The sequence below is a fragment of the Hyla sarda genome, chromosome 2 (genome assembly GCF_029499605.1).
Source record: "Hyla sarda isolate aHylSar1 chromosome 2, aHylSar1.hap1, whole genome shotgun sequence".
In the NCBI taxonomy this organism is placed as follows: Eukaryota; Metazoa; Chordata; class Amphibia; order Anura; family Hylidae; genus Hyla; species Hyla sarda.
The window spans coordinates 514,363,919-514,380,848 of record NC_079190.1 but is presented as its reverse complement, the minus strand read 5'-3'; the positions used below and the strand labels follow the sequence as shown (position 1 = coordinate 514,380,848).

Below are 16,930 nucleotides of genomic sequence, written 5' to 3'. Positions count from 1 at the left end.
AACTACAACTCCCAGCATGCCTGGACAGTAAGGGCATGCTGAGAATGTGTAGTTTTGCAACATCTGGAAGGGCACAGTGGTCTCCAAACTGTGGACCTCCAGATGTTGCAAAACTGCAACTCCCAGCATGCCCAGGCGCCAAGGGCTGTCTGGGCATGCTGGGAGTTGTAGTTTACAGGGTCCTATTACAGCAATGCATTTACGGCGACGTGCATTGCTGTAAAGGGCCCGACCGCGGCTGAAGATCTACTCACCTGTCGCCGCCGCCGCCATCTTCATCGTCTGGATCCGGGTCTTCAGGGACGAGGTAAGTACCGGGGCCGGTCCCCAGCACTCCCCCGTCCCCCGCCGCGTCCTCCGGTCTTCCTCCCGTCCTCTCCGGACTTTCATGGGCCGGGCAGGACAGGAGGAAGTAACCGCCCCCCTCCTGCGATTGGTCGGTTAACTAACCGACAGATCGCAGGGAATAGGAGGAGGTGGCCGGCTCGCCACCTCGCTCCGATACTCCAGCATGGTCCTGGCTGTCTGTGACAGCCGGGATCATGCGAAATTACCGGGCGGTCGGGTCCCAGAGACCCGATCAGCCCGGTATCACCGCAGATCGCAAGGGCAATTTCCCTTGCGATTTGCGGCGATCGCCGACATGGGGGGCATACATGGCCCCCCTCGGCGTTTGCCCTGGATCCCTGCTGAAGGATTTCAGCAGGGATCCGCTTCCGATCTCCGCCGGGTGAGTGGCGGAGACCAGGAAAAGACATGACGTATGCATACGTCATGGGTCCTTAAGACCCAGGGTGTGAAGACGTATGCATACGTCATGGGTCCTGAAGAGGTTAATATTTTAAGTGATGGATCCTTAAAGGAAATCTGTCATCAGAATCACCCGCATTAAACCTGTTACACAGGCTTGTAGTGCGGGTGATCCTGATTAAAACGCTTCTTACCTCATTAAAAACTGTGCAGCGGTTCGCTAGATATCTTCCTTTTTAGTTATATGGTATTCCCAGGCTTGGGGCTCAGTGGGAGGTCCGCAGCATCAGCACGGACTCGCTTACGTCATTTTCGCCGGACGGAGTGGATGCCCGGCTCATGAATATTCATGACTGCCTAATCGCAGTCTTCCTCCTGGTGTAGGTCACGTGGGTAGTGCCGCGCATGCGCCACGCGCTATACACGCCGTACACGCTGTATAGATAGATATGCAGGAGACTGCCGCTTCCGCGTGTATGGCGCGCGGCGCTACCCACGTGACCTACACCAGGAGGAAGACTGCGATTAGGCAGCCATGAATATTCATGAGCCGGGCAGCCGCTCCGCCTGGCGAAAATGACGTAAGCGAGTCCGCGCTGATGCTGCGGACCTCCCACTGAGCCCCAAGCCTGGGAATACCATATAACTAAAAAGGAAGATATCTGGCGAACCGCTGCACAGTTTTTAATGAGGTAAGAAGCGTTTTAATCAGGATCACCCGCACTACAAGCCCGTGTAACAGGTTTAATGCGGGTGATTCTGATGACAGATTTCCTTTAACTGGACAACATGCAGGGAGTAGCAAAGTCAAACAAAGAGACACAAACGTCCAGGAACCAACGCTGGCGATAGAGGTGTGAGCGGTAATCATGAGCCAAGGCTGGAGGCTGAGATTTAACTATATCATCTCTGGGCGTGTGAGGGCCCAACTCTGCAGCTGATTGGCCTGGGGCGCAGTATATAATGGGGGATCGTTACAGGGGGCGCAAAATAGGGCAAAGTGTCAAAATCTTATCTGCAAATTAGTTTGAACAAAAAATTTTCAACTTTTGTCAGGTTGAAAATTGGCGCGCTACATTTTCTACGGACCCCAATGCAGCTTTGTAGATCAGTTACCTTGATAAAGTAGTTATATCCAGCCACAGTTTGACTTTTGTATTTGACGGCCTTAAACTTTGTGGCATTAACCGCGGATCTCTTCAGAAAGTCAGGTTTTACCTGGAGACAACATAAACAATAGCAAAAAAAAATGATTAAAATGCATTAAAACAGTAAAGAATTATTTTCATTTTATTTTGTTTAAAAAAACTAAACAAAAAAAATTAAATTAAAACAAACACATAAAGAGATAATAACAAGTCATCGGAATGAAACTCGAAACATGAGACGGAACAGAATCCAGAACGGAAGAGAAAAGGGCAAATGAAATTTCCACAAGTTCTTGTCATTGTCCGTGGCCTGTACTAGGCGACCACCGATATAACAATGCAATGCACTGATCTGTATAAACTCATACAAGTACTATAAATATAGAAAATATTTTATAAAAAATCACTCTAGAATAAAAATTCAAGCTGCCCACTTTAAAAATAAAACAAACAAATAAATAAATTATTAAAAGTAAAAAAAAAAATTTAAAAAAATAAAAGTATCACTGCCTATAGAATTGTCTGAGCTTTTAAAATAAAACATTATAAAATCTGGTAAACTGTGTAAATAAGTAAAAAAATCAAATTCCAGAATTGCTGCTGTGATTTGATCACATCGTAAATCGCAAGACCGCCCAACATGTTTCACCACACCAAGTGGCATCCTCGAGCCCCCCCCCCCAACATGTTTTACCACACTAAGTGGCATCGTCAGGGCCCCCCAATATGCTCTATTGCACTAAATGACATACTCAAGGCCCTGCAATGTGTCCCAGCACACTAAGTGGCATCCTCAAAGCCCCCTTACATGTTTTAGCACACCAAGTAGTGTCCTCAGGGCCTCCAATATGTTTTACCACACTAAGTGGCATCCTCAGGGGCCCCTCAAAATGTTTGATCACACTTAGTGGCGTACTCAAGGCCTCCTAACATGTTTCACCACACTAAATGGCATACTCAGGGCCTCCTTACATGTTTCACCACACTAAGTGGCGTCCTCCTTGAATGACACTACAGTACAATTACAGTGAGGCATGGCACCACAAGCGTTAGCATGGATCCCCTGAACAACAATACAGATACTCTTCCCAAAGAATAACCAGGAATGAAACATTGCATATGAAGTTTTCTGTTGTTCTTTGTATATTGGAATGAGCCCCATAATTCTGGAGTATCGGCTGACTTGTGGGAATTACCATATACTGCACAGTATATCCAGGTGTCATGCAACAACTCTTCATGACTTGCACTGGGCATAATAAAGTGGGGGAATTTACTCCAGTCTTAAAGGGGTACTCTGCCCCCTAAACATCTTATCCCCTATCGTGGCGGTACCGCTACCGGGGACCCCCGTGATCTCCTTGCTGCACCTGGTGTTCGTATAGACTTGCATTGAGGGGATGTGGCCGTGACATCATGAACCTCCGCCCCACATCGCCAGTCATCCGGCACAAAGCGAATTTCACTCCGAGCACCGGATGTCTGGGGGGGCCGCAGCCTAGATCACCGCAATCAGATAGGGGATATGATGTCTAGGGGTGGAGTACCCCTTTAAGTCAACCAAGAAGTGACAAATGTCTTGAATATTGTCCCGGTATGGGATATGCATCCCACAGTCCTATCAGCTTGAGTCCCTGTATGTCCTCAGGGTTCCCCTGCAGTGTTCCCCCATAATGTAATTAGTAGTACATCGAATGTAAAGGACCTTTGATATGGTCACATGGTTGTTGGTCACATGATAATGGTTGTCACATGTTAAGGTCACATATTTTGCTACCCAGAGAGCACCAGGTGACCAGATGACCCACAGCCAGCCTATGGGCTCCTTGCTGAGTACCCCTTTATAAGAGGGGGAGGTTCTACAATCTCTCTCTTAGATCCTGAGGTCAAGTCCAGTCCAGACGTCTCAGGGTCTCAACCTAAATTACAGTCACAAGTCAGTAAGTCATCTCTGTCTGCTGTCACTATATACAGTCATCTCTGTCTGCTGTCACTATATACAGTCATCTCTGTCTGCTGTCACTATATACAGTCATCTCTGCCTGATGTCACTATATACAGTCATCTCTGCCTGATGTCACTATATACAGTCATCTCTGTCTGCTGTCACTATATACAGACATCTCTGTCTGCTGTCACTATATACAGTCATCTCTGTCTGCTGTCACTATATACAGTCATCTCTGTCTGCTGTCACTATATACAGTCATCTCTGTCTGATGTCACTATATACAGTCATCTCTGTCTGCTGCCACTATATACAGTCATCTCTGTCTGCTGTCACTATATACAGTCATCTCTGTCTGCTGTCACTATATACAGTCATCTCTGTCTGCTGTCACTATATACAGTCATCTCTGTCTGCTGTCACTATATACAGTCATCTCTGTCTGCTGTCACTATATACAGTCATCTCTGTCTGCTGTCACTATATACAGTCATCTCTGTCTGCTGTCACTATATACAGTCATCTCTGTCTGCTGTCACTATATACAGTCATCTCTGTCTGCTGTCACTATATACAGTCATCTCTGTCTGCTGTCACTATATACAGTCATCTCTGTCTGCTGTCACTATATACATTCATCTCTGTCTACTGTCACTATATACAGTCATCTCTGTCTGCTGTCACTATATACAGTCATCTCTGTCTGCTGTCACTATATACAGTCATCTCTGTCTGCTGTCACTATATACAGTCATCTCTGTCTGCTGTCACTATATACAGTCATCTCTGTCTGCTGCCACTATATACAGTCATCTCTGTCTGCTGTCACTATATACAGTCATCTCTGCTGTCACTATATACAGTCATCTCTGTCTGCTGTCACTATATACAGTCATCTCTGTCTGCTGTCACTATATACAGTCATCTCTGTCTGCTGTCACTATATACAGTCATCTCTGCTGTCACTATATACAGTCATCTCTGTCTGCTGTCACTATATACAGTCATCTCTGTCTGCTGTCACTATATACAGTCATCTCTGTCTGCTGTCACTATATACAGTCATCTCTGTCTGCTGTCACTATATACAGTCATCTCTGTCTGCTGTCACTATATACAGTCATCTCTGTCTGCTGTCACTATATACAGTCATCTCTGTCTGCTGTCACTATATACAGTCATCTCTGTCTGCTGTCACTATATACAGTCATCTCTGTCTACTGTCACTATATACAGTCATCTCTGTCTGCTGTCACTATATACAGTCATCTCTGTCTGATGTCACTATATACAGTCATCTCTGTCTGTTGACACTATATACAGTCATCTCTGTCTGCTGTCACTATATACAGTCATCTCTGTCTGCTGTCACTATATACAGTCATCTCTGTCTGCTGTCACTATATACAGTCATCTCTGTCTGCTGTCACTATATACAGTCATCTCTGTCTGCTGTCACTATATACAGTCATCTCTGTCTGCTGTCACTATATACAGTCATCTCTGTCTGCTGTCACTATATACAGTCATCTCTGTCTACTGTCACTATATACAGTCATCTCTGTCTGCTGTCACTATATACAGTCATCTCTGTCTACTGTCACTATATACAGTCATCTCTGTCTGCTATCACTATATACATTCATCTCTGTCTACTGTCACTATATACAGTCATCTCTGTCTGCTGTCACTATATACAGTCATCTCTGTCTGCTGTCACTATATACAGTCATCTCTGTCTGCTGCCACTATATACAGTCATCTCTGTCTGCTGCCACTATATACAGTCATCTCTGTCTGCTGTCACTATATACAGTCATCTCTGTCTGCTGTCACTATATACAGTCATCTCTGTCTGCTGTCACTATATACAGTCATCTCTGTCTGCTGTCACTATATACAGTCATCTCTGTCTGCTGTCACTATATACAGTCATCTCTGTCTGCTGTCACTATATACAGTCATCTCTGTCTGCTGTCACTATATACAGTCATCTCTGTCTGCTGTCACTATATACAGTCATCTCTGTCTGCTGTCACTATATACAGTCATCTCTGCCTGATGTCACTATATACAGTCATCTCTGTCTGCTGTCACTATATACAGTCATCTCTGCCTGATGTCACTATATACAGTCATCTCTGTCTGCTGTCACTATATACAGTCATCTCTGTCTGCTGTCACTATATACAGTCATCTCTGTCTGCTGTCACTATATACAGTCATCTCTGTCTGCTGTCACTATATACAGTCATCTCTGTCTGCTGTCACTATATACAGTCATCTCTGTCTGCTGTCACTATATACAGTCATCTCTGTCTGCTGTCACTATATACAGTCATCTCTGTCTGCTGTCACTATATACAGTCATCTCTGTCTGCTGCCACTATATACAGTCATCTCTGTCTGCTGTCACTATATACAGTCATCTCTGTCTGCTGTCACTATATACAGTCATCTCTGTCTGCTGTCACTATATACAGTCATCTCTGTCTGCTGTCACTATATACAGTCATCTCTGTCTACTGTCACTATATACAGTCATCTCTGTCTGCTGTCACTATATACAGTCATCTCTGTCTGCTGTCACTATATACAGTCATCTCTGTCTGCTGTCACTATATACAGTCATCTCTGTCTGCTGTCACTATATACAGTCATCTCTGTCTGCTGTCACTATATACAGTCATCTCTGTCTGCTGTCACTATATACAGTCATCTCTGTCTGCTGTCACTATATACAGTCATCTCTGTCTGCTGTCACTATATACAGTCATCTCTGCTGTCACTATATACAGTCATCTCTGTCTGCTGTCACTATATACAGTCATCTCTGTCTGCTGTCACTATATACAGTCATCTCTGTCTGCTGTCACTATATACAGTCATCTCTGTCTACTGTCACTATATACAGTCATCTCTGTCTGCTGTCACTATATACAGTCATCTCTGTCTGCTGTCACTATATACAGTCAGTCATCTGTCTGCTGTCACTATATACAGTCATCTCTGTCTGCTGTCACTATATACATTCATCTCTGTCTACTGTCACTATATACAGTCATCTCTGTCTGCTGTCACTATATACAGTCATCTCTGTCTGCTGTCACTATATACAGTCATCTCTGTCTGCTGTCACTATATACAGTCATCTCTGTCTGCTGTCACTATATACAGTCATCTCTGTCTACTGTCACTATATACAGTCATCTCTGTCTGCTGTCACTATATACAGTCATCTCTGTCTGCTGTCACTATATACAGTCATCTCTGTCTGCTGTCACTATATACAGTCATCTCTGTCTGCTGTCACTATATACAGTCATCTCTGCTGTCACTATATACAGTCATCTCTGTCTGCTGTCACTATATACAGTCATCTCTGTCTGCTGTCACTATATACAGTCATCTCTGTCTGCTGTCACTATATACAGTCATCTCTGTCTACTGTCACTATATACAGTCATCTCTGTCTGCTGTCACTATATACAGTCATCTCTGTCTGCTGTCACTATATACAGTCATCTCTGTCTGCTGTCACTATATACAGTCATCTCTGTCTGCTGTCACTATATACAGTCATCTCTGTCTGCTGTCACTATATACAGTCAGTCATCTGTCTGATGTCACTATATACAGTCATCTCTGTCTGCTGTCACTATATACAGTCATCTCTGCTGTCACTATATACAGTCATCTCTGTCTGCTGTCACTATATACAGTCATCTCTGTCTGCTGTCACTATATACAGTCATCTCTGTCTGCTGTCACTATATACAGTCATCTCTGTCTGCTGTCACTATATACAGTCATCTCTGTCTGCTGTCACTATATACAGTCATCTCTGTCTGCTGTCACTATATACAGTCATCTCTGTCTGCTGTCACTATATACAGTCATCTCTGTCTGCTCTCACTATATACAGTCATCTCTGTCTACTGTCACTATATACAGTCATCTTTGTCTGCTGTCACTATATACAGTCATCTCTGTCTGCTGTCACTATATACAGTCAGTCATCTGTCTGATGTCACTATATACAGTCATCTCTGTCTGCTGTCACTATATACAGTCATCTCTGTCTGCTGTCACTATATACAGTCATCTCTGCTGTCACTATATACAGTCATCTCTGTCTGCTGTCACAATATACAGTCATCTCTGTCTGCTGTCACTATATACAGTCATCTCTGTCTGCTGTCACTATATACAGTCATCTCTGTCTGATGTCACTATATACAGTCAAGTCTATTATAGTCAGTTTGGCTGCGCTAAAGTCTATAAAAGTCACTACAAGTCCCAGCAAGCTGTGAGGTCCCTGTGTTACTGGTCACCTCTCTGGGATCCCGGCTGAGCTGTAAAGACTGTTACCATCCGTCTATCTCAGTAAAGCTTCCGTTAACCCTGACCTGGCCTTGGACTCTTATTTGCCCTGCCTAACCAGGACTAGAGGTGCTACCGTTTGGGTGGTTCTCGGTTAAAACCACGCCCTGGCGTCACGAACATAAAGGGGTTAACAACACCTGCCCCATACACTTCATCACACCCCCCTGGTGCACCACATATATATATATTATAATAAAGATCCAACAATATAACATGACACCAGAGGAAGCTGAGGAGTTAATGTTACCGCGTCACAGACGGATTGTATGTCGGGGTTGGCGGCCTCTTCTGGACCCACTCCCCCAGGCAGATATGGCGGCTCCTTAGCTTGACCTTTAAAGGGAACATCCATGGTGAGTGCGAGCTGTGCAGGATGAATCTCGAGAACGTTGGCGTCTTCTTATATACCATGGAGGGCACCACATGAGAAGGAAGTGAGGGGGGGTCCCGACCTGTCTGAACACATATGTATTTTACTTCAGGGGAATTTCTCTTTATTCTGTCATTTTTCCTTCTACGAACCTGATTTATGCCAAGTCTGCCGGAACGTCTCAGGGTGCGGCCGACACTACAGGAATGAGGGGACATTACAGACAGGGGTGTGAAAACATTACAACGATTCCTCAACCTGAAATGCTCCTCTCTAGAGCATCTGTCATACAAACAAAAACCTGATGACATTTCTCAGTGACACATCAAAGAGTTATGATCGGTCAGGGTCTCAGTGCTGAGACCCCCAGCGATCATTAGAACAAGTGGGGAGAAACATGCGGCTGCACTGAGACCTGGTGTGGGGGAGGAGGTGTGATGGTGTGGGGGAGGAGGTGTGATGGTGTGGAGGAGGAGGTGTGATGGTGTGGAGGAGGAGGTGTGATGGTGTGGAGGAGGAGGTGTGATGGTGTGGAGGAGGAGGTGTGATGGTGTGGAGGAGGAGGTGTGATGGTGTGGGGGAGGAGGTGTGATGGTGTGGAGGAGGAGGTGTGATGGTGTGGGGGAGGAGGTGTGATGGTGTGGGGGAGGAGGTGTGATGGTGTGGGGGAGGAGGTGTGATGCTGTGGAGGAGGAGGTGTGATGGTGTGGGGGAGGAGGTGTGATGGTGTGGAGGAGGAGGTGTGATGGTGTGGAGGAGGAGGTGTGATGGTGTGGGGGAGGAGGTGTGATGGTGTGGGGGAGGAGGTGTGATGGTGTGGAGGAGGAGGTGTGATGGTGTGGGGGAGGAGGTGTGATGGTGTGGAGGAGGAGGTGTAATGGTGTGGAGGAGGAGGTGTGATGGTGTGGGGGAGGAGGTGTGATGGTGTGGAGGAGGAGGTGTGATGGTGTGGAGGAGGAGGTGTGATGGTGTGGAGGAGGAGGTGTGGGGGAGGAGGTGTGATGGTGTGGAGGAGGAGGTGTGATGGTGTGGAGGAGGAGGTGTGATGGTGTGGAGGAGGAGGTGTGATGGTGTGGAGGAGGAGGTGTGATGGTGTGGGGGAGGAGGTGTGATGGTGTGGAGGAGGAGGTGTGATGGTGTGGGGGAGGAGGTGTGATGGTGTGGGGGAGGAGGTGTGATGGTGTGGGGGAGGAGGTGTGATGGTGTGGAGGAGGAGGTGTGATGGTGTGGAGGAGGAGGTGTGATGGTGTGGAGGAGGAGGTGTGATGGTGTGGAGGAGGAGGTGTGGGGGAGGAGGTGTGATGGTGTGGAGGAGGAGGTGTGATGGTGTGGAGGAGGAGGTGTGATGGTGTGGAGGAGGAGGTGTGATGGTGTGGAGGAGGAGGTGTGATGGTGTGGAGGAGGAGGTGTGATGGTGTGGGGGAGGAGGTGTGATGGTGTGGGGGAGGAGGTGTGATGGTGTGGGGGAGGAGGTGTGATGGTGTGGGGGAGGAGGTGTGATGGTGTGGAGGAGGAGGTGTGATGGTGTGGAGGAGGAGGTGTGATGGTGTGGGGGAGGAGGTGTGATGGTGTGGGGGAGGAGGTGTGATGGTGTGGGGGAGGAGGTGTGATGGTGTGGAGGAGGAGGTGTGATGGTGTGGAGGAGGAGGTGTGATGGTGTGGGGGAGGGGGTGTGATGGTGTGGAGGAGGAGGTGTGATGGTGTGGGGGAGGAGGTGTGATGGTGTGGAGGAGGAGGTGTGATGGTGTGGGGGAGGAGGTGTGATGGTGTGGGGGAGGAGGTGTGATGGTGTGGGGGAGGAGGTGTGATGGTGTGGAGGAGGAGGTGTGATGGTGTGGAGGAGGAGGTGTGATGGTGTGGGGGAGGGGGTGTGATGGTGTGGAGGAGGAGGTGTGATGGTGTGGGGGAGGAGGTGTGATGGTGTGGAGGAGGAGGTGTGATGGTGTGGGGGAGGAGGTGTGATGGTGTGGAGGAGGAGGTGTGATGGTGTGGGGGAGGAGGTGTGATGGTGTGGGGGAGGAGGTGTGATGGTGTGGGGGAGGAGGTGTGATGGTGTGGGGGAAGAGGTGTGATGGTGTGGGGGAAGAGGTGTGATGGTGTGGGGGAGGAGGTGTGATGGTGTGGGGGAGGAGGTGTGATGGTGTGGGGGAGGAGGTGTGATGGTGTGGGGGAAGAGGTGTGATGGTGTGGGGGAGGAGGTGTGATGGGGTGAACTGGACCGCAGAGTGAAGGCAAAAAGGGCAACAAGTGCAAAGCATCATGGGAAATCCTTCAGGACTGGTGGAGACCATTTCAGGTGACTACAGCTCATCAGGAGAATCCAAGAATGTGCAAAGCATCATGGGAACTCCTTCAGGACTGGTGGAGACCATTTCAGGTGACTACAGATCATCAGGAGAATCCAAGAGGGTGCGAAGCGGGAATCAGAGGAAGAACCAGAATATGACGGATTCTCCCACTTATTGTTCTGGATATAATCCCACATGTGATCATTCAGTGCGAATCTACAATATTCATAGACAGGAAATAACGAAAACTCTGAATGAGAAGGTGTCCGAACGTTTGGTCTGTACTGTATATATATATATGTGTTAGGGACGTCCTGATACAATGTTTTTAAGACCAAGTATGGTACTGATACTATATTTTAAGTACTCGTTGATACCAATTACCAATACTTTTTTTTAATGTCACGTAACAAGTTTTTTTTTTTCTTTTTTTTTTATGGTAAAAAAGGGGTGTTTTTTTTTAAGTTTTTATAAGAGGAAGGGCTATATATATATATATATATATATATATATATATGTACACACACATGTATATACATACATATAGATATATAATTTTTATTTTATTTAAACTTTTTGAAAAGAGGGGTGAATCTAATTTTTATTAGGGAAGGGGTTAATTCACATTTATTGTTATTATTCTTATTTTTTAACATTTTTTTCACTATTTTTAGTTCCCTTAGGGGACTGTTACATGCAATGTGTAAATCGCACACACTGATCAATATTATTCCATAGCATAGTATTGATCAGTGTTATCGACACTCCTTTACTACTGCCTGCCATGCTGGCTGCAGTGTAGGAGCGACGATTGGACATCAGTAAGGGACCTCTGGCCGTCCTCTCAGCTGATCAGGACCCCACGATTTCACAGCGATGATTCCGATCAGCATCCCCGAGCTAACCGGCAGTTCATTTCAGGACATTTATACACTGCAATCAACTTTGACTGCAGCATCTAAAGAGTTAATGTCGGACATCACCGTGATCAGTAATGTTTGGCATTAGTCCTGGCTATGACGTGGGATCAGCTGCTGAGCACACGGCACAGTTCGGTAGCATGCACAGGGCACCTCTGTGATACCTGCCAGTGGGACCCCCGGCATGAATCAAATTAGGTATCGGGGACATTTGCACTAGTACATGTACTCGTGCAAATGTCCAGTATTGGTATCGGGACATCCCTAATCTATCTATATATATCAAACTCAACGTGTGTGTGTGTGTGTGTATGCTTGTGTGTCTATGTATGTGTGTGTATGTATGTGTGTATGTATGTGTGTATGTATGTGTGTGTATGTATGTGTGTGTATGTATGTGTGTGTATGTATGTGTGTATATGTATGTATGCATGTATGTGTGTATGTACGTGTGTATGTATGTGTGTATGTATGTATGTGTGTATGTATGTGTGTATGTATGTGTGTATGTATGTGTGTATGTATGTATGTGTGTATGTATTTATGTGTGCATGTATGTGTGTATGTATGTATGTATGTATGTGTGTATGTATGTATGTATGTGTGTATGTATGTGTGCATGTATGTGTGTATGTATGTATGTGTGTATGTATGTGTGTATGTATGTATGTGTGTATATGTGTATGTATGTATGTATGTATGTGTGTATGTATGTGTGTGTATGTATATATGTGTGTGTGTATGTATGTGTGTGTATGTATGTGTGTATGTATGTATGTGTGTATGTATGTGTGTATGTATGTATGTGTGTATATGTATGTATGTGTGTATGTATGTGTGTGTATGTATGTGTATATATGTGTGCATGTATGTGTGTATGTATGTGTGTGTATGTATGTGTATATATGTGTGTATGTATGTATGTATGTATGTGTGTATGTATGTGTGTGTATGTATGTGTATATATGTGTGCATGTATGTGTGTATGTATGTGTGTGTATGTATGTGTATATATGTGTGTATGTATGTGTGTATGTATGTGTGTATGTATGTATGTGTGTATATGTATGTATGTGTGTATGTATGTGTGTGTATGTATGTGTATATATGTGTGCATGTATGTGTGTATGTATGTGTGTGTATGTATGTGTATATATGTGTGTATGTATGTATGTATGTATGTGTGTATGTATGTGTGTGTATGTGTGTGTATGTATGTGTATATATGTGTGCATGTATGTGTGTATGTATGTGTGTGTATGTATGTGTATATATGTGTGTATATATGTGTGTATGTATGTGTGTATGTATGTATGTATATATGTGTGTATGTATGTATGTGTGTATATGTATGTATGTGTGTATGTATGTGTGTGTATGTATGTGTATATATGTGTGTATGTATGTGTGTGTATGTATGTGTATATATGTGTGCATTAGACATGTGCAATTCGGTTCGGCACGAATGTCTAAATTAACAAATTTTACCGTTTTCGTGCATTCGGACCCATCCGAATGCACGAAAACATTTTGAACATTCCCGAATAGCCGCGATAATACGAATAGCAAAGTAACGAATACATTCGTTATTTCCCGACCTGTAAATAACGAATGCATTCGTTATCCGTAAACGACGTGAAGAATTAATTCTGATAACAAAGTTAATAAAAAGGATGCAGATAGTTTGATTTTTCGGATACATTCGGTATTCGGGTACATTCGGTAAATCTTTTTATTCTTTTTTGGACTTTAGCGATCCTAAAAAGTTATGGAGACACCTTTTTAATTAAAATTTCGCAGGGTATCATAAAAAAATCATAATAAAAAAGATACAGTGGTGATGGAAAAAATTGTATCTAACGAAATGTATCTTTTTTATTATGAAATGTTTATTCATTTTTAAACAGGGATCAATTTATGTGAGCGGGTAAAGCACTAAAAATGTAGCCGACAATAATGAAAATGTAGTGTGTGCTTGTTTTTCACTTTTTTTTTTTAAAACATTTTTTAGGTAGTACTACTACTCCCAGCATGGAACACACTCTTCCATGATGGGAGTAGTAGTTACCTGTACTAATTGACAGATTGCAGGGGTCCCTTGCGATCCTCTTGTATAATGTACAGATGCGGCGGCTGCTCTTCTATGGTCCCCTGCACTCACGTATATATACACATATTCATATTTCCCGCAGAGCTGTGATTGGCCAGATGGTTCCAGCCAATCACAGCTCTCTGTGAGAAATAGGAATATGTGTATATATACGGCCGTGCAGGGGACCATAGGAGAGCGGCCGCCGCATTCATACATTATACTGGAGGATCGCAGCGGGTGTCAGGAGTGATACCCGCAGTGATCTTCCCTTTACTACAAGTACTACCACTCCCAACATGAAGTACACTCTGCTCCATGCTGGGAGCTGTAGTACCTGTATTAATAGACAGATCGCAGAGGGTGTCAGAAGTTACACTCGCTGCCATATGTCTATTAATGCAGGTACTACAGCTCCCAGCATGGAGCAGAGTGTGCTCCATGTTGGGAGTATTAGTACCTGCAGTAAGGGACAGATCCCAGGGATGTCACTCCTCCTGACACCCGCTGCGATCCTCCTGATGTGAATGTCGGGATCAGCTGTTCTCAGGGCTACAGAGCCGGGAGAACAGCTGACGCTGAGCCGTAGGTATACATCGTATATCTACTGCCCAGCAAGAACTTACAGTGAGCCTGCAATGTGTATATACAGTATACATCGTATATCTACTGCCCAGCAAGAACTTACAGTGATCTGCAATGTGTATATACAGTATACATCGTATATCTACTGCCCAGCAAGAACTTACAGTGATCTGCAATGTGTATATACAGTATACATCGTATATCTACTACCCAGCAAGAACTTACAGTGATCTACAATGTGTATATACAGTATACATCTATATCTACTGCCCAGCAAGAACTTACAGTGAGCCTGCAATGTGTATACAGTATACATCGTATATCTACTGCCCAGCAAGAACTTACAGTGATCCTGCAATGTGTATATACAGTATACATCTATATCTACTGCCCAGCAAGAACTTACAGTGATCTACAATGTGTATATACAGTATACATCGTATATCTACTGCCCAGCAAGAACTTACAGTGATCTGCAATGTGTATATACAGTATACATCTATATCTACTGCCCAGCAAGAACTTACAGTGAGCCTGCAATGTGTATATACAGTATACATCTATATATACTGCCCAGCAAGAACTTACAGTGATCCTGCAATGTGTATACAGTATACATCTATATCTACTGCCCAGCAAGAACTACAGTGATCCTGCAATGTGTATATACAGTATACATCGTATATCTACTGCCCAGCAAGAACTTACAGTGATCTGCAATGTGTATATAACAGTATACATCGTATATCTACTGCCCAGCAAGAACTTACAGTGAGCCTGCAATGTGTATATACAGTATACATCTATATCTACTGCCCAGCAAGAACTTACAGTGATCCTGCAATGTGTATATACAGTATACATCTATATCTACTGCCCAGCAACAACCTTACAGTGATCTACAATGTGTATATTCAGTATACATCGTATATCTACTGCCCAGCAAGACTTACAGTGACCTGCAATGTGTATACAGTATACATCTATATCTACTGCCCAGCAAGAACTTACAGTGAGCCTGCAATGTGTATATACAGTATACACCGTATATCTACTGCCCAGCAAGAACTTACAGTGATCCTGCAATGTGTATATACAGTATACATCTATATCTACTGCCCAGCAAGAACTTACAGTGATCTGCAATGTGTATATACAGTATACATCTATATCTACTGCCCAGCAACAACTTACAGTGATCTACAATGTGTATATACAGTATACATCGTATATCTACTGCCCAGCAAGAACTTACAGTGAGCCTGCAATGTGTATATACAGTATACATCGTATATCTACTGCCCAGCAAGAACTTACAGTGATCTGCAATGTGTATATACAGTATACATCTATATCTACTGCCCAGCAAGAACTTACAGTGATCCTGCAATGTGTATATACAGTATACATCTATATCTACTGCCCAGCAAGAACTTACAGTGATCTGCAATGTGTATATACAGTATACATCTATATCTACTGCCCAGCAAGAACTTACAGTGATCCTGCAATGTGTATATACAGTATACATCTATATATATCTACTGCCCAGCAAGAACTTACAGTGATCTGCAATGTGTATATACAGTATACATCGTATATCTACTGCCCAGCAAGAACTTACAGTGAGCCTGCAATGTGTATATACAGTATACATCTATATATATCTACTGCCCAGCAAGAACTTACAGTGATCTGCAATGTGTATATACAGTATACATCGTATATCTACTGCCCAGCAAGAACTTACAGTGATCTGCAATGTGTATATACAGTATACATCTATATCTACTGCCCAGCAAGAACTTACAGTGAGCCTGCAATGTGTATATACAGTATACATCTATATCTACTGCCCAGCAACAACTTACAGTGATCTACAATGTGTATATACAGTATATATCTATATCTACTGTCCAGCAAGAACTTACAGTGATCTGCAATGTGTATATACAGTATACATCGTATATCTACTGCCCAGCAAGAACTTACAGTGAGCCTGCAATGTGTATATACAGTATACATCTATATCTACTGCCCAGCAAGAACTTACAGTGAGCCTGCAATGTGTATATACAGTATACATCGTATATCTACTGCCCAGCAAGAACTTACAGTGATCTGCAATGTGTATATACAGTATACATCTATATCTACTGCCCAGCAAGAACTTACAGTGATCCTGCAATGTGTATATACAGTATACATCTATATCTACTGCCCAGCAAGAACTTACAGTGATCTGCAATGTGTATATACAGTATACATCGTATATCTACTGCCCAGCAAGAACTTACAGTGATCCTGCAATGTGTATATACAGTATACATCTATATCTACTGCCCAGCAAGAACTTACAGTGATCTGCAATGTGTATATACAGTATACATCTATATCTACTGCCCAGCAAGAACTTACAGTGATCCTGCAATGTGTATATACAGTA

At 44.0% G+C, this 16,930-nt stretch overlaps 1 protein-coding gene across 2 annotated transcripts in view; it reads right to left on the bottom strand.

Annotated features, from left to right (window-relative positions):
* LOC130357302 (cystatin-A-like) overlaps positions 1 to 16,930 on the bottom strand; it is a 47,268-nt gene that overhangs the window by 4,919 nt on the left and 25,419 nt on the right. The window contains exons 2-3 of one of the 2 annotated variants that reach the window (XM_056559978.1): positions 8,480 to 8,688; positions 1,867 to 1,968 (exon numbers count right to left, since the gene is read on the bottom strand). In XM_056559978.1, coding sequence (XP_056415953.1) covers positions 1,867 to 1,968; positions 8,480 to 8,584 — 207 coding nt within the window. In that variant the 5' untranslated portion in view covers positions 8,585 to 8,688. Of the gene's footprint in view, positions 1 to 1,866; positions 1,969 to 8,479; positions 8,787 to 16,930 lie in introns of those variants that run through there. The other variant, XM_056559979.1, reaches the window with a different exon arrangement.